Raw genomic sequence first — 26,729 nt, 5'->3', positions numbered from 1 at the left:
TAGACTGAAACGTGTCGACACTATTACTTTTAAAACATTAGACATTTGACTTGAATTTTTTGTGGACAATTCTGCCTTTGTTTTCATAATAAACAGTAGAACGGTGACAAAAATTAGGGGATAAAGAAGAGGATGCCTTGCAAGAAAAGTCGCCAACCGCCTTAAACCTGAAACATTACATTGTCGTGGTCAGCGTCTTGACCTTGCCTTTTGAGAACTACTTTGGCATGAAATGAAAACATTTTACTTGCAATGCATTTCAATTATAGGTCACCATATTCTAATGTAATAGCAGTCTGCACATTATACTCAGCTGTCTGCAGCAAAAAAAGACATTGTTTATTTAGTTCAACAAACAGTTAATACATATCTCCATGGAGTGGTGATCACATACTCACATTACTGTAAAGAACTACCTATGGTGACCACCCTCTGGTTCTGATCTTACCATTGTAAGTACAGCCTCTTGATCCATGGTCTGTCCGGAAAGCCCAGCGACCGGGCACATTGACATTGCTGCTCAGGCGGAAATTTGAGTTACTGCCTGATGCATTGTTAGAGAATGACCCAGGGATGGTGAAATGGTGAGTGGAGTTCATTGTGTCATATCCAGCCTGCAAATACATGTCACATAAATACAAGTAGTTTTATTTTTATTTTTTGTGCATCTGCATTCATATTTAAGTAAGTCATGGCCACTTTTACATTGTAAGTCACAAATCATTGTAATGCCTCTAACCTGTATACGTCGATTTGTTGAGGCTATTGTCCCATAATTCATCAGCACAAATGAGTACTGGCCACCAGAGATCAAGACTGCTTGAACCGTTGTTTTCTGAAAAAAAATTACTTGTGGTTATTATAGTAAATATATGTTGTAATAGTTAAAATACACATCCTATGTGTTTCCTCATTTAGAGCAAGATAACTTACTGTTCCAGTTCTGGAATAGTAGGCCACCTCATACCATGTTGCAACAAAGACCCAGTTGGCATTGAAACGCAATCCTGGGAAGTAACGATTAATGTCTCGTGTAGCTTGACGGAGGATTCTGCCACTGGTGTATTGGTTGTAGTAGACCTGACCATTCCCTCTGTTGTCTAAATCTGTCCAGAGTGGAGCAATGACGTCCCTGGATCCATGCAGTGGAAACCTTTGAGGTCTGTAACTTCTCCAACCTGAGTTAAAGGTCAGATGTCCATTGTGGTTCACCTGGAAACAAGTTAACCAGTTTTTATTAATGAAGAATTAGTAACATTTACTACACCCATCAACATATGTATTGCTCCTACTTTATAACCATATTTTAGATATAACAATATATTGACAACAACTAACTGCAGTACTTCTTTAATATCTGTTTTCAGTTGAAGTCAAATATAAAGTATTATTAGTTTAATAACATTTATTTTACTTCTCCAATTTATTCATTAACTTCAATAATTTATTTGTTTCACATTTACAACACAGTTCTTATTTGGAAGTGATTTGCTAACCAGAGGATGAAAATCGGATTCCTCCACAAAACATAAACGATATGGATTTTGTATTTGCTAATATTATATTTACATACATAAATCTGATTGTGCGACCGTCCGAAATACAGAAATGGTTGTTGCAGACGAATGTTAGGAGAACTTCCATCATCTGTGTTGTTGCTTCTTGTTCCGGTAATTGGGTAAAGGGGTCCTAGAAAGAACAAAAGACATCACATTTTTAAGAGACGATGGAATGTCCATCCATAGTGGTCTCATTGGCAAATACTGCACAGTGTTTTTTGTACATTTGTAGATCACCACACCTAACCTATCATACCAATGTTTGATCCTTTATACAAAATATGCTTTTGTGTTATTTGTGTTTTTGTGGACTCTTTTAATCTAATATTCTGACGAACCAAAATAAACCTTTTTCCAAGCAGCCATTATGGCACGTTATAGCAGGAACAGCACATAGAAAAGACAGCATTCTCTCACAGGCTCACTAGCTTTGCTTTCTGGGATAGTCAAAATTACTTCTGTCAAAAAGTTGTCATTTAAAAAGCAATGTAACACCACCTGAAGATCTTGTTTTGTACACCATAAAATCACCGTTGGGCATAGTTGTATGTGCAGCACAATAACCTTTGTATCACATAACAAGTGCAACCAGAGGGTGGCGGTAAAACATCACCTTTCAACCTGGTATTTATAACTTGTTAACTTGTAAGTTAAAGCAAAGCAAAGCAATGTCTTTGGTGTGGTACCTCCACACTGGCATAGGATGTAAATTGTGTATTTTATATATATGTATGTCTATATATGTCTATATATATATATAGACATATATAGATATAGATATAGATAGATATAGATATATAACAATCATAAACAGCGGTATTAGCTGCAATCCAGGGGAAATGGGTATAATCTTGAAGTAATAACTAGAGCGACTGTATGACTGACATGTTAATAGCATGAACAAATTACTAAGAGATTATCTAAACTTCAATTCACCTGACGTCTGAGGAGTCACCGTACCTATAAAAACAAACACATAGATTTAATTGGATAAAAATCAGTCTGCTCTGCTAACATCAAAAACAAAAGTCAGTTAGTGAATTTACGTAAATACAACAAAATTAAAAATGTATTTAATTGAAACAGACTGAATTAGATACTTTTTTGAATTAGATACCTTTCAATCCGAAAAGCAGCACAGGCAACATGATTAGATTTGCCATTCTCCAAAGCCCCAAATGACCTGCTGACCAAAATGTATTTAATTAAATTCCAAAAAAACAAAAAGAACTAGAAAGCACTCATACATATATATATATTTTTATATATACACTACCGTTCAAAAGTTTGGGGTCACTTAGAAATGTCCTTATTTCTCAAAGAAAAGCACTGTTTCTTTCAATGAAGATAACATTAAATTAATCAGAAATACACTCTATACATTGTTAATGTGGTTAATGGTGGTTTTTAATGAAATATCTACATAGGAGTATCTGGAGCATCACATTTGTGGGTTTGATTATACTCTCAACATGGCCAGAAAAAGAGAACTTTCATGTGAAACTCGCCAGTCTATTCTTCTTCTTAGAAATGAAGCTATTCCATGCGAGAAATTGCGAAGAAACTGAAAATTGACACGAAATTGTCTGGGTGACCCCAAACTTTTGAACGGTAGTGTATATATATATATATATATGTCTGTATATATATGTGGAAAATGCTACCAATATGAAGCAAGCAGTTTAAAATGTATATCTTATTTTAAAATAAAATCAATTAATTACCTGTTCGGTGCATCTTTGGCTCCTATGCTTCTCCTTCTCGTTAGACTGCAGCACTGCAACAGGCTTTATACAGTAAAGGTTGACACAGATCCAAAAATATGTTGTTTCATTGTTTGTATCAATAGAATCAAATTGCTTCGTCATAACAAGTGAACCAAACCTCCCATTGTGCATTTATAATAATGCAGATTATCATAATTGGTTCAGCAGAAACTAAAATTAGGTGTTCTACCAAAGGCTTTAGGACAGATGTAAGGAAGTTGTTAGAAAGTTATTTAAGTGTTGAGGTAATTGCTTCAAAAGGAGTGTTAATTAATGTTATATCTAAATGATATTGGTTACCCTCGTAAAAAAACAATGCACGCAGACCTTTACTGGCTGGTGCACGATCATAGAAAATGAGGATGATTGATTTGTTGTTCACTAATCAATTGTTGTTCAGCGAGGGTGTCATAGTAGACTTCTTAATGGTTAATGGATGAGAATAAAAATGTTGCAATTATTTCAAGGATCTTTAATAAAAGACCATAAACAAACAAACGTTCTATTATCTTTCGGTCGCCATCCATTTGAGCGTATCAGTTCTTGAAAGTTTGAAAGTCTGAAGCTGCTCTATAGACAATGAAGGGAGGCTCAGGTCATAGGAATAACACGCAATAATCTTTAAAATGGGTGTAGTCCCCCTTTTACAGTCACACCATTGACTACCTGCTGTTTTAAGTATAGGTGTTTAACTAACTGGAAAACCAACTCATACACAGAAACAATGTGACGGTTTGAAATGGGCAAGATGAAGGAGTGTTGGCATGCAGCATAAAACACTCAACAACAGTGATTCCAAGACAATAAAGGCTACCATGGGTTAATCTAGTCACATGATTTGTTCTTTATCTTATAGCTACTTACACATTTGAAAAACAATTAATAGCTTTTATTTCATCCATGTCGCATTATTTTTTGAAAAATGTAATCTCAAGAATGACAATCGACACAGAGGATGATATTAGTGGTAAAACAGTTATTATAAATATGGAGAAGTTGATGCTTGAACGGATTGTTCGGGGGGATGCTTGCCTGATTCTGCATGGACTTCCTATTTCCTGACCAATAAGCTATCCTAACCGTAGTCATTCATCGCTCAGGACCTTCCGTTGTAGTATTTACCGTAAACAATGTTACAGTAATGTAATGTCAAAATGCAAGAAAAGAAGCTCTTGCCGTAGGAACATGGCGGTACAACATGGTGGACTCTGGTGAAGAGGACCCGATCCCTATGTGGATATAAATTGCTTTTTCTAAGCTAACAAAAACACAACAATTCTTATTTTCAGGTGATTACATACTAATGAACTTATGAATATTATATTCCATTTATGCCAATTAATCCCCCTAAATGTTACACACTGTTTATGTTATTTATGAATTATCATGATGAATCAATCTATCTTTTAAGTCATGTCTGCTAACAATTACACCAAAAATATGAACCAAAGAAAAATCTAGGTTCATCTGGAGTTCACTTTACCAAAGCTCTGGGGATCCACCATGCCTGCAACAAAAATGAAGCAATGATGCACATATAAACAGATACAACTAGAAACTTCACTAACACCAAAGAATTGAAGTCAAGCTTATATCTCCAAAATGTCAATAAAAATATAGCACAAGATCACATATATATATACGCGAAAATGAAATTATATTTGATTGAAACTACTTAGTCGTCATCCCCAAAAGCAGCACAGGCAACATGATGTGACATGTCAATTAATTATATTATCAGTTACATTGCAACACTAATAATTAGCAAAAATGCATATTGTCACATATCTGCTCTAAAACTGTAACAAAGAGACACACAAGTATACTTAACAAATATAATGGTTTATTAATCATGAAGTTAGTCAATATAAGTAAAATAAATGGATGGGAGAAATCTGTAAATTGACAAGTGAAAGAAGTGGATTAGAATAGATTAGAAGACTTTATTAATCCCCAGTGGAAACTCATTTGCCACCAAAAAACTCATACAGACAATAATAGACTCACACAATTACAGCTTCAGTGTTCTTTTTCCAGTTTAATTAACTGTCCAATTGCACAACAATGTCCTGCATGGGTGTGGTGCTGTAACGACAAAGAAAAAGAAAATGAAAAGTTACAACATAGGTCTGTGGTGAGACGAAATCTGCCCACTGGCGCGGCTCAAGCTTTAATGGATGGAACACGCCACGCTTAGGTGTGTCTAATGCCACTGATTACTCTCCAATTAATTTTATTACCTGGTGACGCTTGTCCTTTTCCTTCTCCCTTATGGGACTGCACTGCTAGAACAAGGTTTAATACATGGGGCACACGCCTAGGTGTATCCAATGCTACTGATTACTCTCTAATTAAATCCATTACCTGATGATGCTGTCCTTTTCCTTCACCCATTTGGGACTGCACTGCTAGAACGATGCTTTATACAGTATTAGCTCATACTTCCTCTTCAACTCTAATCATGCCACGTTGTCTATTCAAATCAATGAAGATTATCAAATTGTGCTCAGGACAAAATACTGAAATGTACTGAAATAAGTTTCCAGACACTTGTTCTAAAAGGCAATTTAGCAACATTTTTTTAAATCAATATTGTGATTAAGCCACAAACTAACATCTGTTGTCAAAGCAATGGCCTGATTTACTTTGGTGTGACGTGTCCAATGATTTCCTGATCGCTCTCAGGACTAGAACCAACTGTGGCAAAGTGGATATCAGGGCCGTGCTTCAATCAGAGGATCGGCAGTTCGATCCCCGGCTCTGGCTCCACGACACTTAACCCCAAAATTGCTCCCGTAGCTGTGCCTACGGTGAATAACATGATAGAATCTGAATTGTACGATGACTGTAATGCAGGACAGGGAGCCCTTGTTGAATGTGGTGGACAATGTTTCATACTTCATTTTCTCCGTTGAAGTATTGCATTATGTGTTTTGTAAATGCTGCATGCTAAATTAGGAGTATTTGCTTTACAGATTAACAGATAAACAGAATCTCTAAATACACTAGAACAGTGGAAAATAGTGGATTTTATGCCTTCTCAAATTATTTATTACAAACTTAGTCAAAAATACGCTCCATTTGAGGAGCCTTTTGTGAACACTTTGTGAGGCACACACTTTATAATGGTTGTCGTGTATACTGGCTGTGTATTTTATTTTTGTTCGCCGTGCTGTCCTCGGCACTTTCAGAGGAATGTTAATTGCCAACCAAGTTCCTGGTTGTTACACTAAATGCTTCACATCTTCCTTCTTCTGACGTGACACTCTTGACCTGGTTGAACTATAGTTAAGTGAGGTAAAGGTTGTTACCATGTTAATGCAATAATAAACATACACATAGAATAGGAACAGCTTTTCTACTGTGATTTCTAGTTGTAAATATTGAATCTAGCTCCTTACTTACTGATTGATGCATCTGTTTATTCATAAAACATTAAACCAACTTCCTTCCCACTACCACATATTTGTATTGAAACCATTGTTTATATGTTTCATTTAGTTTTTAAAAAGTGTATCTTTTTGCATAAATGAGCACAGTGACAACAAGAGGACTTTTTATGATCCAAACTACCTGGTATACAATTATAATAAAGATTAAATACCATCAAAATAAAACACACATTAGAAGTTAACTAAAACAAATGGATTCAAGGCTGGTATTGTTGAAACAAGACACTAAATAAGACTGTTACCAAGTTAATTATTATTGTTTGATATATTGACATCTATTGACTAACTAAACTTGATCTAAATGATTGTATTGAAGACAAAACACTTTCTTTGTACAACGGTTGATTGTCTTTGTTTCAGTTTCTGCTCTGTGTGCTACATGTTTATACATTAAGGTTTATGATGTACTAATTATGAAATGGTAATCATTAACTTTATTTGTTTGAGCATCTAGTGTGTAGGGTTTCGTGACAGCTTATGGTACTCAGGAACACAGTAAGAGGGTTAATTTAAATGCTTGCTTGTTGCTCAATGATGCACGAATTTAGGTTTGTTTGGTAACAGCCGCTTTCTAAACTCCGTCCTGAATAGGACATTTGATAACCTTTTAATCTCCTTCCTTACCGTATCTCTGACCCTGGAAACTGAATCTGAGAGAAACAAAACCTGCAACATGACCTGAGCCACAAGCAAAGGCAGAGGCGGGACATCTTCCAGGTGCAAGATAGTCCAAGAATCTGAGAGCTCCAAAAATCTACAGCGTGTGAATGAATTAAATGACCTCTGCTGGACTCATATTTCATCTTTATCTTCAACTTTAACACAAATGAGGAGTTTGAATAATTGAGGTTGCGAGGAAACTAGGCGTGTGTCGCCTTTCCTTTATTCAAGTAACAAATATGTAACTGGCAGAAAATCATGTAGCTTCAGAGATCTAATCTGTGCCATCAGTCACTTCCATGTACCTGCACACACCCTGCAAGGAATGTTTTAATAGAAGTTTGATGCTGGTGGTTTAACACAATAATCTGGCTGCCTCAGTGAGCCTCACTTCCTTTGACCCTTTGGTGATATACTATGACATATTTTTATGACACTTTTATAACATACCATACAATTGCTTTTTATGTATTTTTCGTGACATACATATTGATAACTTTTTTTAAATATATCCCTTACATACTGTTTATATTTGATAACTTCACAGTATGGTTCAGGTCAATTTGCTCCCCCGTGCCCCTTCAAAGACCAGCAGGTGTCCGTCTCTGCGGGAACCTGGGCAAATGTTGTTGGACCACAGACAGTTCTCGTAACAGTGTCGAGGTCTCCCTTGAACTCTGTCACTACTGTCCCATAAGAAATACACACCAACATGGCCTGTACAGTTTCAAGATTCCCTAAAACCACCATTTTCCTTGATTTGACCCACACCGGTAGATCTAAAATCCATCTCAATAGATACGGGTCAAATTTGACCCGAAACAGCCTCAGTGTACAACAATGTGTAGCACCTGTTCAAAAGTATACCATTTTAAAATATTTTCATTTTTGTGTGTTTTGGGTCACTTTAGGAAAAGTCATCAAATTGCAGGCTAAATGAATGACGTTTAGGGTATTTTTACTGCTGTCAAATTTGACCCTAACAGTATGTAAGGGATATACTATGACATTTTAATGATACTATATCATGACTATATCATCATCATGCAAAATGCGGTAGTATAGTATGTCATAACGTGGTATTACCAAGTTTTCAGGGGATTTATTCTATTCATGATGTAGTGTCATGGGATAGTTGTCCTATCCAATTTGGCTCCTCCATTTCAGCTCAGACTGCAGTTTGCTATCTGACCATGAGGTGGCAGTATCACATCATCTTGGATGAGTTTGCCTCCTGAATCAAAATAAAATTCTCATTTAAAAAGTGTCAATTGAATTATTTCATCACCCAAAACATAATGCAAGGCATTTTTCAGTGACAAAGAGAGGGGATGGAGGACAACAGGCAGGACATCAGGGTGATACTGTCAACACTGAATATCCTTAAATAAAAGGGTCTGTGTGGGTGGGTGGGTGAGAGAGGGAGAGAGGGAGAGAGAGAGAGAGAGAGGGGCCATTCACAGCAAAACTGAGTGTTAAAAACCTCGAGTTCTGACAAAGCCTCCCAGAGTGTGTGCTGTGAGTGGACCGTGCAGCTCTCAGAAGGTTTACTGCTGATGCAGTTGAGTGTCTCTATCAGCCTTTAATGTGGATGCAGCTGTTCCACATGGACTTTCAAAACTTAACTCGGCCTGAATAAAGTTCAGGTGAAAGTGGATGGATCTTAAGACAGGAATTTCTGCACTATGGAGATGTTTGCCAGGCAGTGCTTTGTTTGGATACTTCTGGAAGGAGCCTTTTGTTTGGTAAGTAAAAGAACTAGACTGTGGAAAAATTGAGCAAGACGGTGGAAAGTACTCAAGAAGTGTAGTTGTGAGCCATTGACACTTTACTTAAGTCTATGCATTTAAAGTCTTCTTTTATTTTTCTGCTACATTTTACATATAAATAATAATTTGTATGCCACCATATATTTCTGTAAAGTGGTTATTTTGCAGTTTACATGCCATCATATCCAATAAGCTTAAATATGATGCATTTTGGGATTTTAATCTAAATTTGTTTAGTTTGATCATCAACCAGATTAAAAATGTAATAACATTGAACAGATATTCTTAGAGAATTAGAGTGAGTATTCACTGAATCCCTGATCGTTCTTATTCATTAATTTCCACTAAATGTCTAAATGTCTCTCCTACATGTTCTGTATAGTTGGTTCTTGGGCAACATCATGTCAACTTCACCATCAGCAAGAGGGCATCAACTGAACCCAACAGAGACCAAGACCCTTCTTCACAGAAAGACTGGGCCCGTCAAACTAGGAGTTTGATTCAGAGCACCAAGCTGCCCATCAGTCCTATAATTCCTCTTTCAAAGCAGGGACTTCTGGAAATACTTGGAGGAAACTCCCAGTCACACACCAACCCGTCCTCAAAGATGAAGCTTCGTCCCATCATGAAAGTCCAAGCAACGTCTAAATTCTCCAGAAAGTTCAGCTGGGGGGACTTTTACTCAAACATCAAAACCGTCAAACTGAATTTGCTGATAATGGGCAAGATTGTGGATCACGGGAACGGCTCTCTTGGAGTCTACTTCCGCCACAACTCCACAGGTGAGGGCAACGTGTCCGTGAGCCTGGTCCCACCGATGAAAGAGCTGGAGTTTGATCTGGAGCGTCAAAGCGTGGTCAACCCCAAAGACTCGAAGACGTTCAACTGCAGGGTGGACTATGAGAAGACAGAGCGCAACAAAAAGGTGATGCTGTGTAACTATGACCCATCCAAGACATGTGCTCAGGAGCAGACCCAGAGCCACGTCACCTGGCTGTGCTCCAAACCATTCCAGGTCATCTGCATCTACGTGTCTTTCTACAGCACTGACTACAGACTGGTACAGAAAGTGTGTCCAGACTACAGCTACCAGAACACAGCATCCTATCTGCCAACAGGCTAACCAGACGTCAAGGACACTAGTGGGGGGCAATGTTTCATTAAATCCCCAAAGAATAAATTCAGTGTGAGCAGCTAATAACTGGATTTGACAGTTTTTGAAAGGAAGTTTAGCTTTACTCTAGAGAACATGTTTATGTTATTGACCGAATCCTTTAAAGCAGTCTATATGTTTTGGGAGCAATATCTTACCTGTTGTAGACTAGAAGAGTTGTATCAGACTGGGTTTGTGAAATGCATATAATCAGGGCTGCGACTAACGATTGTGTTCATTATCGACTGAAGTGACAATTATCGTTTAATCTTTTGGTTTTATGAAATGACCAATGATGCTCATCACAACCTTTACTATCACATAAGACAAGGCTGGATAGGTAATGTTTAGCATTTTATTATATTTATTAATATAATAAACGATGAATCAATCAAGTAATCCGTTTTGTTCTCCACATACTTCATCCAATAATACTGTGTGAACTAGATAATAGCACGTTTTTCTGTTTGTAAGGGCTAATATATCATTCTTTTATGGCCTTTATTTGTAACACTAAAGATATATCAGGATACAATGCTTTTACAACACTCTTATGTTGCATTTACCTTGTACACTTTTGTCATATGTGATCCTTTGTATCTTATGTATTTCATAACACTCTTTACTGTGTGTTGCCCGAATAAAAACAAACATGATTTAAAAACTAAAACCAACACAGAGTTACCAAGAGAGTCCTTCAAACCAGGAGTTCCTAACCTTTGGTAACTTAAGGCCCACCTGTGATTGTTACTTTGCCGAGTGGATCACCTTCCCAAATAAATGAGAAAAAAACATGACATAACAAAATAAGGAGGACTGTATCTGTGTTATGCAACTGTCAGCTGTAATGACCAAAATAAATATTGTGCTTACCGTCGCTCATTATCAGCATTATGAATCGGAATTTTTTCATTTGGTACTTTTTATTTGGTACGATCGGTGCTTGGATTCTTTTTACATCAACAACTCACTCATGAGGATGTTGTTTAGACCATCTAGACTACAAACAACAACATGAGAGCGATATGGCTCAAAACGACATTGTTTTTACAAATTTCCCTTTTTGAAAATGGGGTAACATAACCTATATTTATTTATTGTGTCTTTTATATCCTCTTTAACACAACCAACTATTGTTATTTCTATAAATAGCACTATATTTGTAAGTGAATTTTCATTTTGAATATTGTAGACTTTTGGAGGAAATGTGTGCTCATTCAGATAACTGTGATTTCATATGCTAAACATTCAACCGTTTTCTAAAAGGCACAATACCTGGACGTATTAATCATATTCTCTTTTTGTCTCTTATTCCCCCCTTTAACCTAAGTAGGCTGCGTAGCCTTGCTGGGGTGCTGTGTTGTAAATCCTGTTGTCCTGCGGACAACAGGATTTAGGGAACGAAAAAACAAACATTCTGCAGATACAACCTGATAAAAAAAAGTGTTGAGCCTTACCGCCCTCCATAGTACAGCAGGGATACGAGCACAGCATCTCTGGAGCGAGCTTTATGTGAACCTCCTTCCCTCCTTTGCCGTTTGGACAGGGACATGACTAGGGGGGAAACAGATCTCGATGGGGACACCGGGTTCAATTCAACACTGGCATGTAGGCGGTAACAAATGTCTGTTTTTTTTGCATTCGAAGGTTTTCAAATCTGTTAGATTTCTGCAACACCTCATTAGTACAAGGTCGTTCATTTTAATCCAATCTGATGTTCTACACTAAAATGAAAGCGCTGACTGAAAAAACGGAGCGTTGTATTTCTCTATAAATTAACAAACTGATAAGTTAAAATGGATTAAAGAGAACCTTTCCAATCGATGTGTATAATGCAACATAGCACCTCTTGTGTCGCGCTTGTCACCATTGGGGATGACAATGGCTGTGATAAGACCAACGACTAACTCAGTGGCGATTTTGGTCGAATAATTCTGGTGGGGCCATAAATACACATACATTCATACAAGAACATTTTATGATGCAATCCAAACATACCATTGGACCACCAAAGGACAATGTTAAAGATCTCTCAATACCAAATCTCATGACCGAAACAACACCTACATGAGGACAATAGAAATGCAAAGAAAATTGCATGCAGTGAAAGGCGCACTGCGAATACATTTAAGTCAATACTTCAGTCAATACATTTTTTCCTGAATAAATTCCCAAAACCTCTCGGCCACTGCGTTGTTTACCATATAGAGCAGTAATATGACCATTTGTGTCTTGCAGGACACAGCCGTGGTCTCATCGGCCTGCACAGCAACGGAAGCTGCATTTGCCAGCTGTTGAGCAACCTCATCCTTTTAAACATTGTACATGCAGTTTCTTTTGAATAATGGCTGAAGTGCCCTTAAAATGGGGTTGTGCATCGTAATGGTTCCTTAGCCAGCAGTCTCCCTCGCACCTAGTCTCAAAAATGCATCTAAAACTGCCAACGAGCCGGCAGACTCGTCATGTCCACACAAGGCCACAAAGTTTTATACAAGTTATAATTCTGCCAAGAACATACAGTACCCATTATCTTCAGTGTGACAATTGTATTGTTCAATGTCACATCAAGCCCATGATGTGTCATTGTTCCCAGTAAGCCTAACTTGATGGCATTATCCACATCTACTGTTTCTCTCATGGTTGAATGATTATTTTCTATCCTTTCTTTCTTGAGATATGATTAAGTCATCCGGTCAATGTGGTCCCAAACGTTTTATTTCCAATTAGTGCTAAATCGTACTGAAGTTAAATAATCCAAACTAGTCATCACTACTGTTGTAATGTTAACGTAAGTACAAAATCAGTCCCTCTTTACCTAGCTAGCAAGATGTGTACTGTACACCCATGAACCATTGAGTCAACCAATGGGTTGCTTCCAGGGATCCTGGCCATCAGGTCCCACTCACGATCTAAAGGTTCCTGTTGAACGTGCATACATGCGCATATGGTTGGTTGGCACAGGCCAGTACTGCCGTGCCCCACCAAGCAGCTTCGTGCACAAAGACAAACGTACACACTACAAACCAATATGTTTCCAGAGAAGAGATTTCATTCAGAATATGATGAAAAATTACAAAACTTTTATGAAGTAGACAAAGTTGAGTTTGCCATTATTTTGAAGGACTGTCCCAGGTTTTATACATCCATGTATTCCACCTGAAGGTAGGAGTATAAAATACTAATTGAAATACTTAAGTACCTCAGATTTGTTGGCTACTTACATAAGTTAATTTCCACCACTGTTGGTTGGAAAGAGTTTATGGCTTGGATTGTGCAAAAACAAGTTACTATGAGGAACTTACATTTTTTTGTTGATTTTGGCGGTCCCTGTGGACAATAAGCGGCCGTGTTTCTGAGCACCAGAATCCCTTTTGAAAACCTTACATTTTATTGCAGCAGGGTCTGACAGTCCGCATTCCTGGTTCTGGATGTGTGTTCTGATTCTGTGTCGGCTCCCAGTGGGGACCATTGGAGCAGCGAGGCGATCTCTGCGTCTGGCCAGGGGAGGAGAGAGGACTACAAACGTATATCGGCACACTGAGATGCCCCGATTGCTTCTTAATAAGCTTTAGGACACTGAAATTATTTAGTTTGAGTCATTACACTAAATATCATAAAAACACTTGTCGTTCTCCCTGAAGTGTCCTCAATTTAGGTGCGACTGGTTCCTGTGAAGTCCCATAATGAAACGTCTTGTTTTATGAGACAGCTGAAAATAAATAAAAAAACATACAAGTCATACAAAAATAACAGACAAAGTTTGCATTGCATTCAATACAAAATAGTTGTGGTTTAATCTTTTGGGAACAAAAAAATGGCAACAACTAAGTGTCACTTCTCATAACTGGCAATATCTACAGGAAAGAAACAGCGGTTCCTTCTATCAAATACCATTTTACACCAGGCTAAAATGATAACTTCAACTGTATTTCATGTGGTTGGCCTTGGTGTGCATTTTTTTCACATTCTGTCTTATTCTGAACATTAAAACGTGTTCATTTCAATTTAATTCCCCCTCAGTCTTCATGCCTGCAAAGAAAACATCTCTCTCCCAATTTAACGGTTGAAAATGCTTTTTGTTTCCACAGCTTCAAAAACACTTGTGTCTGTACAAATTCCTACGAAAAAAATAGAAATGACAGTTCTGAGGAGAAAAAACAAATAAGAAATCAGTCATAAAACAACATTTACATGCCCGACTGATTCCTAATGTTATTTTTAAACCATTTCTTGACAATATTTTCCCTCCATTTGTCGTCTCCTGAATGGTTTGTCTAATGACACCTCGGATTGTATTTTCTCTCAAGGGCTACGAAGACAGATCCACACACAAAATACAATTTTCCCAGGAAGGACATCCAGTTGTCTCTATGCTGATTTCCCCCCCCCGACTATTTAAAAAAAGAAACGGATGCAGTTGAAGCAGAGTTCTATATGGGAGTACAGCTGATACATCTTCTTAAAGGGTACTTGTTCTTGGTGGTCCAGCTGGGTCTGTAGTCCATGAAGCTTGCTTCAATGTGTGCTTGCCGACAGTATTTCTACTTTACTGCTGGTAAGAGTTGAGGAAGGGTGACCTGTGACTTTAGTGCAATGTTTTCCCAACTTTCTTTGGGAGGATTAATGATAAGTTTGTCCCATATCTGCTTTTTATGGCTAGCCCTTGGTTGTCTTTCTCGAGGGGGGGAGGGGCTTCTAGTTTGTGACTAACCGGCCCACTTCTTCTTTAGTCCCTCACATGTGTCCATTAGATTGGGGACTCGTCCTACTGCTCTACTCCGAGCACCAAGAACGGAGCAAAAAGAAGCCTTTCGATGAAATGGACAGTTAAAGACTTAATTTATCTGCACGTTGTCCTTGAAACCTCCAGATTTCCAGACAGTTGGCTCTTTCTGGATTGCTGGTTCCAGTCCATCCCCCCCGAATGGATTCCAAATTAGGAACTAACAGGAGGTCGAGGGATTTAGCCTTCACGCACGGAAAAGAGCACAATGGCAGGCACCTCACTAAGCCAGCGCCGAAGAGCACGGGGGGGGATGGGTGTTATTTTTGTAAACAACAAACATCCACTTCACAAGCCCACCTGCCCCTCTCTTCCACCACCTCTTCCGCTTTCTTCTTCCCTCCGTCTTTAGAAGAGACTAAATACAGCAAGGTTTGTACGGGGCAGAAGGGGGAGATTCGGGGGAGGCTGTCGGTATTGTAGTAGGTAACAGCAAGGGGAAAGGTTGCCCCTGCGTGAGGGGAGGGATCTGTGTGTCTTTCTATGTATATGCATGTGTGTATATGTATCAGTGTGGACGTCTTGCTGTTAGGATTGTTTGAGGCGCTTGCGCGGGGGTCCCAGGAAAGGGCACTGCGCTGAAGCCAGGGAGCGGTAAGCTTCGGCCACCAGGTGTGGATGAGACGCCACCATGGACTTCCAACCTGCTGTCTCCATCACCTCTGCAGCATGACTGGAGGGTGGAAACAAAAAACAGTTTGTTTAGGGGAAAACAATTGGTATAAATAATATATTAGTTAATAGATTATTTTCTTGATTACAGTATTGGCCGTATATGTTTTCTTTAGGGATCTTTTTAAATTCGAGGACAAAACAATTACATTTTAGTTACAATTAGGGAGGGAAATAATCTGAAGGAATATACGCAAGCTCAACATCTGTACAGACACATGTTCGGAGTTAATATCACACATTCATCCGACTCAACAGATAAGGTGAAAGCACACCGAGTGAGGAGTCAGGTTGTCCTGATCCCCCGGAAAGCCTCGACAGTGTTTAATAATAAATCAGACAGACCACTCCATGAGGGGACATGTGAAATTAAATCATTAACTGTGACGACAAGGGATGAGGCGAGAGGGCGAGACACGAGTCCTGGTCCCCCCCCAGTAACGAATCCAAGATAAAGAAGAGATGCAACAGACGGACACAACAACAGAGACAAAATGTTCAGCGGACTGCGAGTCCGCTGGAGACTTGATTACAAGCGATGACGTGTGAACTCACTAGTTGATGAAGTCGACGGCCTGTGTTTTGAGCTGATCGGCGCTGTGCAGGTCAGCCAGGATGAGGATCTCTGCAGCGTTTTCCACAGACAGACTTGTACACAACGCGTCCTCACACATAACCTTCAGTCTCTCCAGAGCATACTGAAAGAGAGAGGACACTAGATCAGTACACACGTCTGTCTTCACCAGTATTCTTGGGCTATTTGCTGTGACGGGATAGGTGGTTTCAGCTAATATCATTTCACCGAGTCGGTTACGTCACACCTCTAACGGAGACCATCCAGTCTGAAGCTGTGTTTCAGAAGTCAGTCTCTCATTTGGTGTTTCAGTGGAGGGAGATCAGAGTGAAATCATCCAACTGTTTCTTCAAAATCCTGATGGCTTACCGAGCTACTTGGTTTAGTGCACTTAATCCATCTTATTACTTTTAGTTGGGGCAATATCTGCAAGCACACAGTGTGCGCTGCCAGCAAAATAATATGCAACTCTAATAGCATAAAATACAGCAATATAAACATCTTTAGTAAAAATGCACAGAGCCAAACAGCCTCCATCAACAGATTCTATCCTTCGAGAAAACGTTGTCTCAATATAGCGATGCAGTTGCTGTATGGTTTTATTACTTTGTCAGCTGCTGCCAGCAGGTCGTCGGCCATCTTGTCCAGGTTGGGAGCCTTGTCTGTGTAAATGAAGCACATCATCTCTTTGAAGACCTCCGGCTCCACGTCGTTGATCTCCACTCGGTTCTGACGGAACGAGACGGTGAGTAAGGAAGTTAGATTCGAGCGTTTCACCATGACATGAGCTTCAACTACAGTATGTATGATACCCGCCGTTCATCTCATCTCGTCATATTACGTTATTTGTAATGCTGATATTCAGAAACTGTACACTATGCAGTATTATATTAGGGAAATTAAGAAGGAGCATCTTATCATCTATGGGGCTGTATATCTCAACACAGTTGAAGTCAATTCATGGTGTTTCTTTGAATATCACAATATGCGATTATAATAAGACTACTTCAAGGACTGTAAATTAAATACTCTTGCAACAATAAACCACACAAAGGTAAACTACCTCATCGATGTATCTGGTTCAAAACTATAAAAGTCAAAACATACGTATTAACTATGGTCACAAATCAGTTGGTCAAGTATTGTGCACTTAAAGAAACCTTGCAGCAAATGAACAAATCATAATTATTTTCTTCAAGTTCTTAATCAAGATTTTGGAAAAATAGGATTCTTTGTGACTCTGAATCATGTTTGCTAGAGTTTAACACATTAAGAGGTTATGTTTTACATGGAATTTGAACAAATTATGAATTGATTAAAAGCAAACATTTTGTTTAAACTTTTGTCTTTAAAACACAATTTAAAAATGATTTCCTCTCCCAGCATTCCATTTGTTGCCATTCAGTTAAAATCCACTCATATATTATTGAGAGAAACGTTTTCATCTTTCAAAAAGTTGCAACATAAAATCTAAAATAGCCTTGGTTTAAAAAAAAAAAAAAGAAGAAAAAAAACATATGGGCAGCTTCTCCTGCAATTTCATTTCTTACAGTTACATGTGCTAAGATGAAAAAAAAAAAAAAAAAAAGCAATCCTCTGCTTCTGCAGCTTTGTCAGTGAAGGATGAATCCTGACCCCCAAGTACGGCAGGACAATTTCATTTCAGGTGCACTATCATTCAGTTTCACCAAACAGCTCTGTGCTGCAGCCGTTTGACAGCACACCATCCTTCACTCACTTTAACCCCTCAACACAGCAGGGAACATGAGAGCAAGTGGAGCCGCTGAAGGAACAAAACTAATTTATTTCTAGGAATTAAAAAAAAAAAAAAAAAAGCTTCGGGGCCACGGGCTCACCTTTTTACTCTCCTCCATCTCGTGCTCAAACATGGCGCTGAAGACAGGGGAACGTGCTGAAAGTAGTAATATGGAGAAAATGTTAATTATGGGATCAAATAAACACGCACCACACACAGTCAAGCTCTTTTTAACTGGATAAACAAATAAAATGTATACAGGGTGCGTCTCCTGCCTGTACCTGCCAGGATGGCTTTGTGGGCCTGAAACTCCTGTCCCGCCACACACAGGGAGCAGTCGGTGAAGCGGGAGTTCTCCCACAGGCCCCCCAGCTCATCTGCAAGCCGGCAGTCAGGTACCTTCACCATGTTCATGGTGTTCTGCCCAGATATGTTGACTGAGTCCTGCACCACACTCACCTGAGGGAGAGGAATTAATTGACATGTAAAACTGTAATGAGAGATGGTTTAAACCAAGAAGAGTTTAACTCGAGGCAGTGTACCTCACAGAAGAGCGTGAGCTTGTCGTCGGGTAGAAGACCGTTGGCCTCATCTAGGAGGAAGTCTCTCCGGATGAACTTCTTGAAGCCCCAGTCCTTCCCCTGGACAAAGCGATACGCTCTCTGGCTTTCTGCAGACAGCCGGGACGCACAGAGGTAACAAAAAGGTAAGTCCACGTAAAAGCTCCACAGAGAGATGTTACATCTAGACTACGACGGCCTCCGCTTCAGTTACAGGTCTGTGCTACCCAGTCGACTCACCCATGGCTTTGGTCTCCTCTCCTTTGGCGTTGAGGATGGAGAATTTGAACTTGGCGCGCACCTCGGCCTTCGGACAGCTGACCAGCAGCAGGTAGAGAGACAGGTAGTCTTTGCTCTCCTCATCCAGGCCCTTAGGATTCACTCGCAAACACCTGATGGTGGTTGAGGGTGGAACAGTTAAGATCTCTAGTAAAAGGGATGGAAGTAATAATGTATTAACTAGGCGTGTAACAATACGTGTATTGGTATTGAACCGTTCGGTTAAGGACATCGGGTTAACTCATCCTTTCGGTATGTCCTGTGATCCAAACAGCTGTTTACGTCGACTCCTCGCATACACAGAACAAAAATTCTGGAGCGTGAGTTTTACCTTTGTCCTTTTCCCTATCGTGCCGAAAACTTACCGAACCGTGAATTTGTGCGTACCGTTACAGCCCTCGTACTAACATTAACGTTGGAATTTGCAACAGTAATCAGACCGGGAGGGATTCTCTAGATGTTTCTCAGAAGTCCACTTCCTGTGCACTGCGGTAAAACGATGAAAACTGGACATTAGAATATGATGAAACAGAGCGGCTCTCTTGCCCACCCACCATTTCAGCTTGTCATTGGCCCCCGAAGAGAAGGTGGAGCTCTTGATGACCTCGCCCATCTCCTCACGACAGAAGCTGAAGTTGTTGATGGTCCACATGTAAGAGAACTTCACCACTTTGATCTGGCAGAGGGAAAAAGGTATTCAGTGGAGGTCATGACCTTTGATTCGTTTGAGATGAAAGATAACAGCGTGATGATCATTTTACCTGTGTGTAACACCAGCTCTCGGCCACGGGCCCGCTGGACATTTCCGCAGGGGGAGGGGGACTCGGGACTCTTGACATTGCCAGCGTGACAGAAGGTGTCGGGGGCAAGAGGGTGAGGAGAAGGATTCCGTCACTTCCACTTGTCAACGTTCAGTCCTGACATCCATCTGCAGCAGTACACGCCAGATGGAAGCAGTTTGCCCCCTAGAAACAGACCATGAGTGTGATTAGTTGATCAGAGTACAGTTTAAATCCAATCTCCTTGAAAATCCTGTTCAGCCTGAAACACATTTTTCTAACGAAGAGGCAATCACAGAAAACCGTTTTGCAAAAAGCTCATTGAGATGCAACACGAGGGCACCGTATCTTTCATTAATCCAGTTAAGATTCAATATCATTTAATTCATGCAGCCACGCTGCCTGCTGTTGAGGCTTGTGTGGTTGTGGCTAGATGAATTGTCCCTGACCCATTGGGGGGGGGGGGGGGCAGCAGGAGATCGATGGCCCACGCCTGTTCTAAGATCAATAGCCGCTGCAATTGCAATTAAGTCGCAAAAATGAACTGTAAATAAACAAGCAGCCTCCCAGGACTGTGGTGGAGGTTGGAGCTACTGGCCAAACTACCTTCAAGTCACACGGCCACAGGAAGGTTGTGTAGACTTGTGACGCACACTTCTCTCCTCTGAATAACAAACTTCAACAGCATGTGTGTGTGTGTGCGTGTGTGTGTGTACGTACTGTATGTTGGATATTCAGGCCATATAACCTCTGTGACCATTTAATGCCACGAAATATTCCATGTACTATAGAGACTTTTGTATCCTTCTCTTAGGTACAGGGCTCCTTTGAATACAAATTATAGGAGTTGCCATGATGCCGTTATCAAGACCTTTAAAAGTGTCAAAAAGGAAAGCATACTAACCGACATTTAAATCTACTGGAAGTTAGAAATATGGATCTACACCATCTACATAAATGCACCATTTATCCTGTTTGAGTGGTTTTGTTCTCAACTACAGTGGGCAGCTGTTATAGTGATTTATTTAGCCTCATTTAGCTTTTCAGTAGTAACAAATGCACCTGTGCCAAAAAGTAGTTAAAAAGTCATTTGTAAAGTATTGAGATGAATTAACACATTGTAGGTTGTGGTCTTTTCATGGGATTTTGGATTACATTTATATATTTTTCAGGATCACACAAGAAGCATACATTATTCTTTAATCATCGAGATTAAAACATCCTTTGTGTGCTGAGATGGGCTCAAGCCGACCATGCCCGTAAACAGAATGAGCCATTTAGGGAAAGTAAGGGAGGAAATTCAAAAGGATTGCACTTGAGAAATTAAGACGAGCTGACAGGGTTTCAGACTGCTGGATTACCTGAGACTAGAAGACAAAAGTCAGCGTCAATATTTAATTATATGTGACGGTACAGGTACTGTGTTGCCCTCTTTTCTACACCTTTAGTGGACACGACACCTCGCACTGGACATCATGTTGACAGACAGATTCATAAGCCTTTTTCATCTTGCTGCACAATGTTTTCCACTCCAGTCAGTTTCTTTCTAGGCCCTCACACTGTTAATCTGAGACCAATTCTTCTCACTGTTCAATATCTTTTTCTCTATTCGACCATTTTTGTCTGCCTTCCTCCAACCCATCATCCGTCTCTACCTTCCTGTCACACCCGGAGCCTTTAAGGTCTTCATCCATAAATTCAATTTGGGTTCAAATGCAGCGTAACAACAAGTGGCGGCTGGGAGCTCAGCTTTTTGCTCCTCGTGATCGCACTGAACGAAGCGATGACGCACGTATGACGCACTTAACAAACTAACGTTAGTGGCGTAATGATGTGATGTGTTTTGTTTAATACTACAGCATCCACAAATCCTTTAAAATCACATTTTATATGATTATCAGAATTCTGAGTGTGATTCATATATATATATATATTATTTATAATAATATAATATGTACACAGTAACAGTGTAGTACAATTGTCTGCACAGCCAGATCTCTAACCAATAGAAGGTTTTTTAGGCTGGGACACTGGATGAATACTCTGTTAAACACTCTGCTGGACAGTCAAAGCCTGTTCTCCAGGCCAAAAGGAAATACAATCAGTGTAACTAATGAGGTACATCAAAACATTACCACTTTGAGTGAAGACATCTTGATTTAAGTGCAGATATTTTGTCTAATCTGGACTAAATGATTCACTGTGTCTAATCGACACAAAACAATCCGGATCAGCAGGTTGGTTCGGCCCAGTTCCTGTTAAAGATCCAATGAATGGAGAAGCAGCCAATCTTCTTGATTCTTGAACAGCAACAACGAGTGAGATGGCCCGAGACAAAGGAAGGGGGGAGAGAAAATGAAAAGTAAAGTGATAGAGAAGCCAAATGGAAAAACTGGTGGCAAATGAAAGATGGGCCACAGTCTGTGTGACCATTCAAAAAAGATAAATTGCCACAAAAAGTGGTTAGATGGAGGCAAAAGAAAATCAAACGGAGGTTTAAGAGGGAAATCAAATACAGGCTCGTGGACCGATGGACTCTGATGAAAACGCACGCTGCATTGAAACCGTCCCAACACAGTTTGATCCTCAACGACCCACTGACTGAGACATGAACTATAACCCTGCAGGACCAACATCTGCAAAAGCCATTCAAAGTATTTACATTCAGCAATTAACACTCTATATTGTAGTTGTTATTGTTAGTGGCAGAGTCTGCCATTCCCTTGCTGTCTTCAGATTGCCTAACAAAGCATGACAGATTCAACAATAAGTGGGCAAGGGGCTGAAAGATTAAACCGCAGCCATTTCTGTTTAAAGAAAAATATGACAAAAACAAATACACAAATCTCTAGAATAAAAGCAGCCGACAGGCAGCCGAGCCGCATCCGACCTGTGATGCTCCCGCATGCTCCAACCTGTTGACATGTGCTCTGAAATACAGAGCCAGAGGTTCCCCACCAGCACAAACGCGCTGCTCAAGCAGGCAGTCCACAGACGGGAGAGAACAGGCTTGTGCTGGACTGTGATTGTAATGAAACGGGAAAAAATGGCCGACAATGTGGGGAGAGGTGAGGGGGGGGGGGGGGGGGGGGTCTGATTAGAAGGCGTTAACATTCTGTATTTCATGACGTAGATTTGGCCCGAATGGTCGACTCCATCTCAAAATTGACCTTGCACGATTAGGACTGATTACATTTTTTTTTTTTGGTAAGAAATGTGAACATTTAACACCAGCATTGATGTGTTTTATCAAAGTACAGTCATATAACTTTGATTAAAGCTTAAGAAATGTATTTAAGTGTGCAGCTACTCGTCAACATTTGCAGCAGAGTGATGAAACAAGAAGAAACCTCGAATGAAATCGTAAAAATAACATCAACTTGTTCTTCTACATTCGCATGACGGTAACAACCTACAACAACCAAACCCAGATGATCGATCAAAGTCACCTCGGTTTCCAAAAACAAAAGACAAACTACCACCAGAGAAGGTCAAAGGCACAGGGATCAGTTCTTACGGTTGTCTGCTAAACTTTCACAGTAGTATCTATACACATATCACCAACATATGTTGATTATCTAACAATTTATTTTCAAAAATGTAGGAGATTGGGAGGCAACAATCTATGAAGTGTTTGATCATCGCAGTATAAGTGAGAAGTATCAATTATATCTGTAGATATATAATACATGAGGTGGCAGTTATGACCACAGTGGTTATTTTCGTGACATTTCACTCACCCAACAAAAAAAAAAAAGAGAGAAATCAATCACTGCTCTAAATTAAAGACTCGAGGTATGGAGGCACTTCGCGCGGCAATTTCCAAAGGGGGATGGAAAAAAATTGCAACCGTTGTCGAAGTGCCAGTGAACACAGCGTCTATTTCCAAAGCTTTGGTCTTTGAGGACTGCAGAAAGCCACAGACAAACCTAAAAAACTATAATTGGTACAGGGGCTGGGGATCGATTGCACGGCGTGTGTTGGGCCTCTGCGGCAGTGATTTCATATTCTGTCCTTGGTCATGGTGCTCGTCCTTTCCTAAAAACTCAATCTCAGAGAGGTATGAACTATTGATTTTGCTACAGCGATCAGCTTGCCTCGCTCTTATCCCTGACTTTGTGCAGACCCACAATTACATTGAAGGGGATTTGAGTGGGTAAAAAAAAAAGAAAAAGTATTAGCAGCCTGGGCTCCCCCTCCTCCTGGTACTTCCTCACGAAAACCCTCCTTACTTCGCCACGCACGGGAGGTTAAAGGGAGGAGGGACCTCAATGCATATCTAATGTCTAGAGTCACCTGGTTCACCGCAGCACAACAGTTACACTCGACGTGCTGACCTCTAAGGGCAGACACTCCCGTAGGCTGCAAAACACTGCCAGTAGTCCGGTCATTGTGGCTGTAAAAAGTAGCTTTCAGGGGCATCTTTTACTATTTGGTTGATTTGAGCTTCATTGTGAATCTGTGGTTCTGCTTTTTTTGGTAGTTGAAACAGGAAACGATCCTTCGGAAAGCCGACTGCAATTTAGGATTAATAAACTCTTAAACATATTGTGATTTCCTTTGATTTATGTTTACTACAAAGTAACCTGGTTTGCATGTATTGTAAGGTAAATAGCCAGCAGTTTGAAAAGGCCTCAAACTATTTAACGGACAAGCTCGCTGCAGACGAGGTTTGTATGATGTTTCAAATCAAATGAATCTTCATAAATTGTGACAGATGCTGTTGTTGTTGTGTGGGACATTGTGACGGGAGAGAGTATTTGCTTCTGGCCAGTGCAACTGGATCGCATCAATGTCCACATCACAAAAACCTGGATCACATTCATCATCACATGTTGGGCTGATTTCGTGTTTTTATTATATTACATTTCTTCCACCTTGCATCGGTTGCTTATGCTATATAAATGAGGACACTCCCCTTTTTGTCTGTTTCTTAAATGCCTCGACAAAAGCCTACAGTGTTTGATACATGTTGGCTTTTTTTTAATGATTTAACCACTTTAATGTTAGTGCGTGGATGGATTGCCTTACTGTTTAAGTGTTATGATGATTGGAAAACATGGACTGAGCATTTCATTTCTGTTTTATTTATTTTGAAGTTATCTACTTGGGGCAGAGAAATCCGACTTCAGATTCCAGTAAGAGAACATTATAAAATACTTTAATTAAGAATGAAACGGAGGTTTGTAACTCACTTTCATGATACAAAAAAAAAATGATCACATACATTGCAAAAGTTGTTAAAAACTGATTTGAAGGTGCAAACGCCGTGGATTTTACTCTGAGTCACCACACTGAAGGGGAGTTATGTATACTCAGTATATCTGCAGGGCCAAGAGGTAGACTCAGGACTTTTTTTATTGAGGGCCATTTAAAATCTGCTGCATGGCAGCACTTTGACTTCAACATTAGGCAATAATGTAGCAAAAAGATAAGTATTGATTGTACTACAAGAAAGCCTTGCCTCACAGGTTGCATTTGTTTTAAAAAGCATCCCAAATCATTAGAATACAACGTCATCACTCTGCAAGTTATGGCCAAAACATTATGTATTAAGTTGAATCAACCCTTCTCACAAACAGTCTTGATTAAAAACAATCATCACGGTCTTCATAAAGATACCAATGTTCATGTTACAGTGTTCACCACCAGCATGAGAGATAAACAGTTAAACCTTCTTTATACATGATATCCCTGCTGTGGAGTTTGCTCTGTTTCCAGTGAACCTGTACAGATGAGCCAATATTACACTTGTCTTCTCACTCTCTATCCAAACAATTATAACTGACAGCTATTAAACTCACCAGTTTTGGGGCAGCTTGAGAAAACAGACCATAACACCACGAGAAGCGTTACTTGTAGGGCTAAAACATACATAAATCCTGACATCTATTAACCACAAATACATTATAGTCATCTATTAATAAGTGATAATTATGATTACGTTAAAGTAAATTTAAACTTTTAGCCATATTACATTTCTTTCTATTAAGTGAACTTACTATTGTTTGATATTGGGAGGTGAACCTCACACCTTCTAGTTACTGTAGGCGATGACAGTAGCAGGTAGTTAACGTTAACTTGCTAACAATACAGACAGTCGACAATGGTGTCTTACTTTGAATTGGCTCTTTTATAATAATGCATATAAACACCAGGATGCTCATAGAGAAAAATAAATCCCATACATTGATGACAAGTTGTGATACTTTTTAAAAATGACTGCAAATAACCCAATCTCACGATAGCACGCCAGCTAGCTGATTGAGCTAGCTAGCTAGCAGCTAACATAAGCCAAACAAAAAGGTCGGAAGAATCGCCGCAAGCATTGCGACTCTAAAATACGACATAACCGCCTGCTTCGTGTGGTTTTAAGTCTTAACTCCGTATATAACTGCTTTCTGTTTTAATTATCGACTGCCTTACCTTTGTGTTTGGTTAAATTGTGACGCTAGCTGTCCGTGATCTTGTGTTGTTGTGATTGCTAACAGGCTAACTGTCTGTAGCACGAGCAGACATGATGACTCTCGCGAGGAGCGCCACTGCTGTCTCGGAGTCATTTTACGGCTCATTAATACAATGACAAAAACTGTACATACACTAAATACATTTTCTCTTAATAATAGCTCTGTTATGCTTATAGTTTTATGTGTGCTGGGGCCTGTATTTTACTTTACTATCATGGAAAACTAATTAATATTGATTTAATCAGTAGACTGGATGAGCTACAGTCCTCATTAACAGAGCAAACAGATTAACAGGCATCTACCGTTACATATTTACTTTAATTAAGATGCAGATATAATTAATCTCGGGATACATAGGCTCACCCTGAAGGTGTCTTTAATACATCTTAAACCTTTATTGTCGAACAGGTGAGGTTCACCTTTTATCCAGTTACAGTAATTTGCTTAAAACGTTTTCTCTGCAAAAATGCTTTTTCAGAGAAAATATAGTCCTAAAAAAG

At 39.6% G+C, this 26,729-nt stretch overlaps 3 protein-coding genes across 3 annotated transcripts in view; 1 reads left to right on the top strand and 2 right to left on the bottom strand.

The window, feature by feature from the left end:
- The window catches only part of LOC306713257 (alpha-tectorin-like), a gene marked incomplete at its 5' end in the record, with an annotated part of 55,127 nt that extends 53,027 nt beyond the window's left edge, over positions 1-2,100 (bottom strand). Inside the window, 5 exons of the mRNA XM_079182905.1 lie at positions 449-614; positions 740-835; positions 934-1,212; positions 1,574-1,689; positions 2,091-2,100. Of these exons, the coding sequence (XP_079039031.1) occupies positions 449-614; positions 740-835; positions 934-1,212; positions 1,574-1,689; positions 2,091-2,100 (667 nt within the window). The remainder of the gene's footprint in view (positions 1-448; positions 615-739; positions 836-933; positions 1,213-1,573; positions 1,690-2,090) is intronic.
- Positions 2,101-9,122: 7,022 nt separating this feature from the next.
- Positions 9,123-10,329, top strand: LOC306713071 (neurexophilin-1-like; the record flags this gene model as incomplete). Its single annotated transcript, XM_079182637.1, has 2 exons — positions 9,123-9,182; positions 9,589-10,329. The coding sequence occupies 2 exons, from the start codon at positions 9,123-9,125 to the stop codon at positions 10,327-10,329; spliced, it is 801 nt and encodes a 266-aa protein (XP_079038763.1).
- Positions 10,330-14,124: 3,795 nt separating this feature from the next.
- Positions 14,125-26,254, bottom strand: LOC306713334 (speckle-type POZ protein). Its single transcript, XM_079182995.1, has 10 exons — positions 26,189-26,254; positions 19,745-19,948; positions 19,538-19,659; positions 18,945-19,096; positions 18,687-18,814; positions 18,426-18,603; positions 18,245-18,300; positions 16,995-17,117; positions 16,370-16,512; positions 14,125-15,815 (listed from the first exon to the last, which is right to left on the bottom strand). Exons 2-10 carry the CDS (start codon positions 19,820-19,822, stop codon positions 15,671-15,673), a joined length of 1,125 nt encoding a protein of 374 aa, XP_079039121.1. The 5' UTR covers positions 19,823-19,948; positions 26,189-26,254; the 3' UTR covers positions 14,125-15,670.
- Between the last annotated feature and the right edge of the window lie 475 nt (positions 26,255-26,729).

Source organism: Pholis gunnellus, assembly GCF_910591455.1.
Source record: "Pholis gunnellus genome assembly, chromosome: 21".
In the NCBI taxonomy this organism is placed as follows: domain Eukaryota; kingdom Metazoa; phylum Chordata; class Actinopteri; order Perciformes; family Pholidae; genus Pholis; species Pholis gunnellus.
This window is presented reverse-complemented; position numbering and strand designations above follow the sequence as displayed.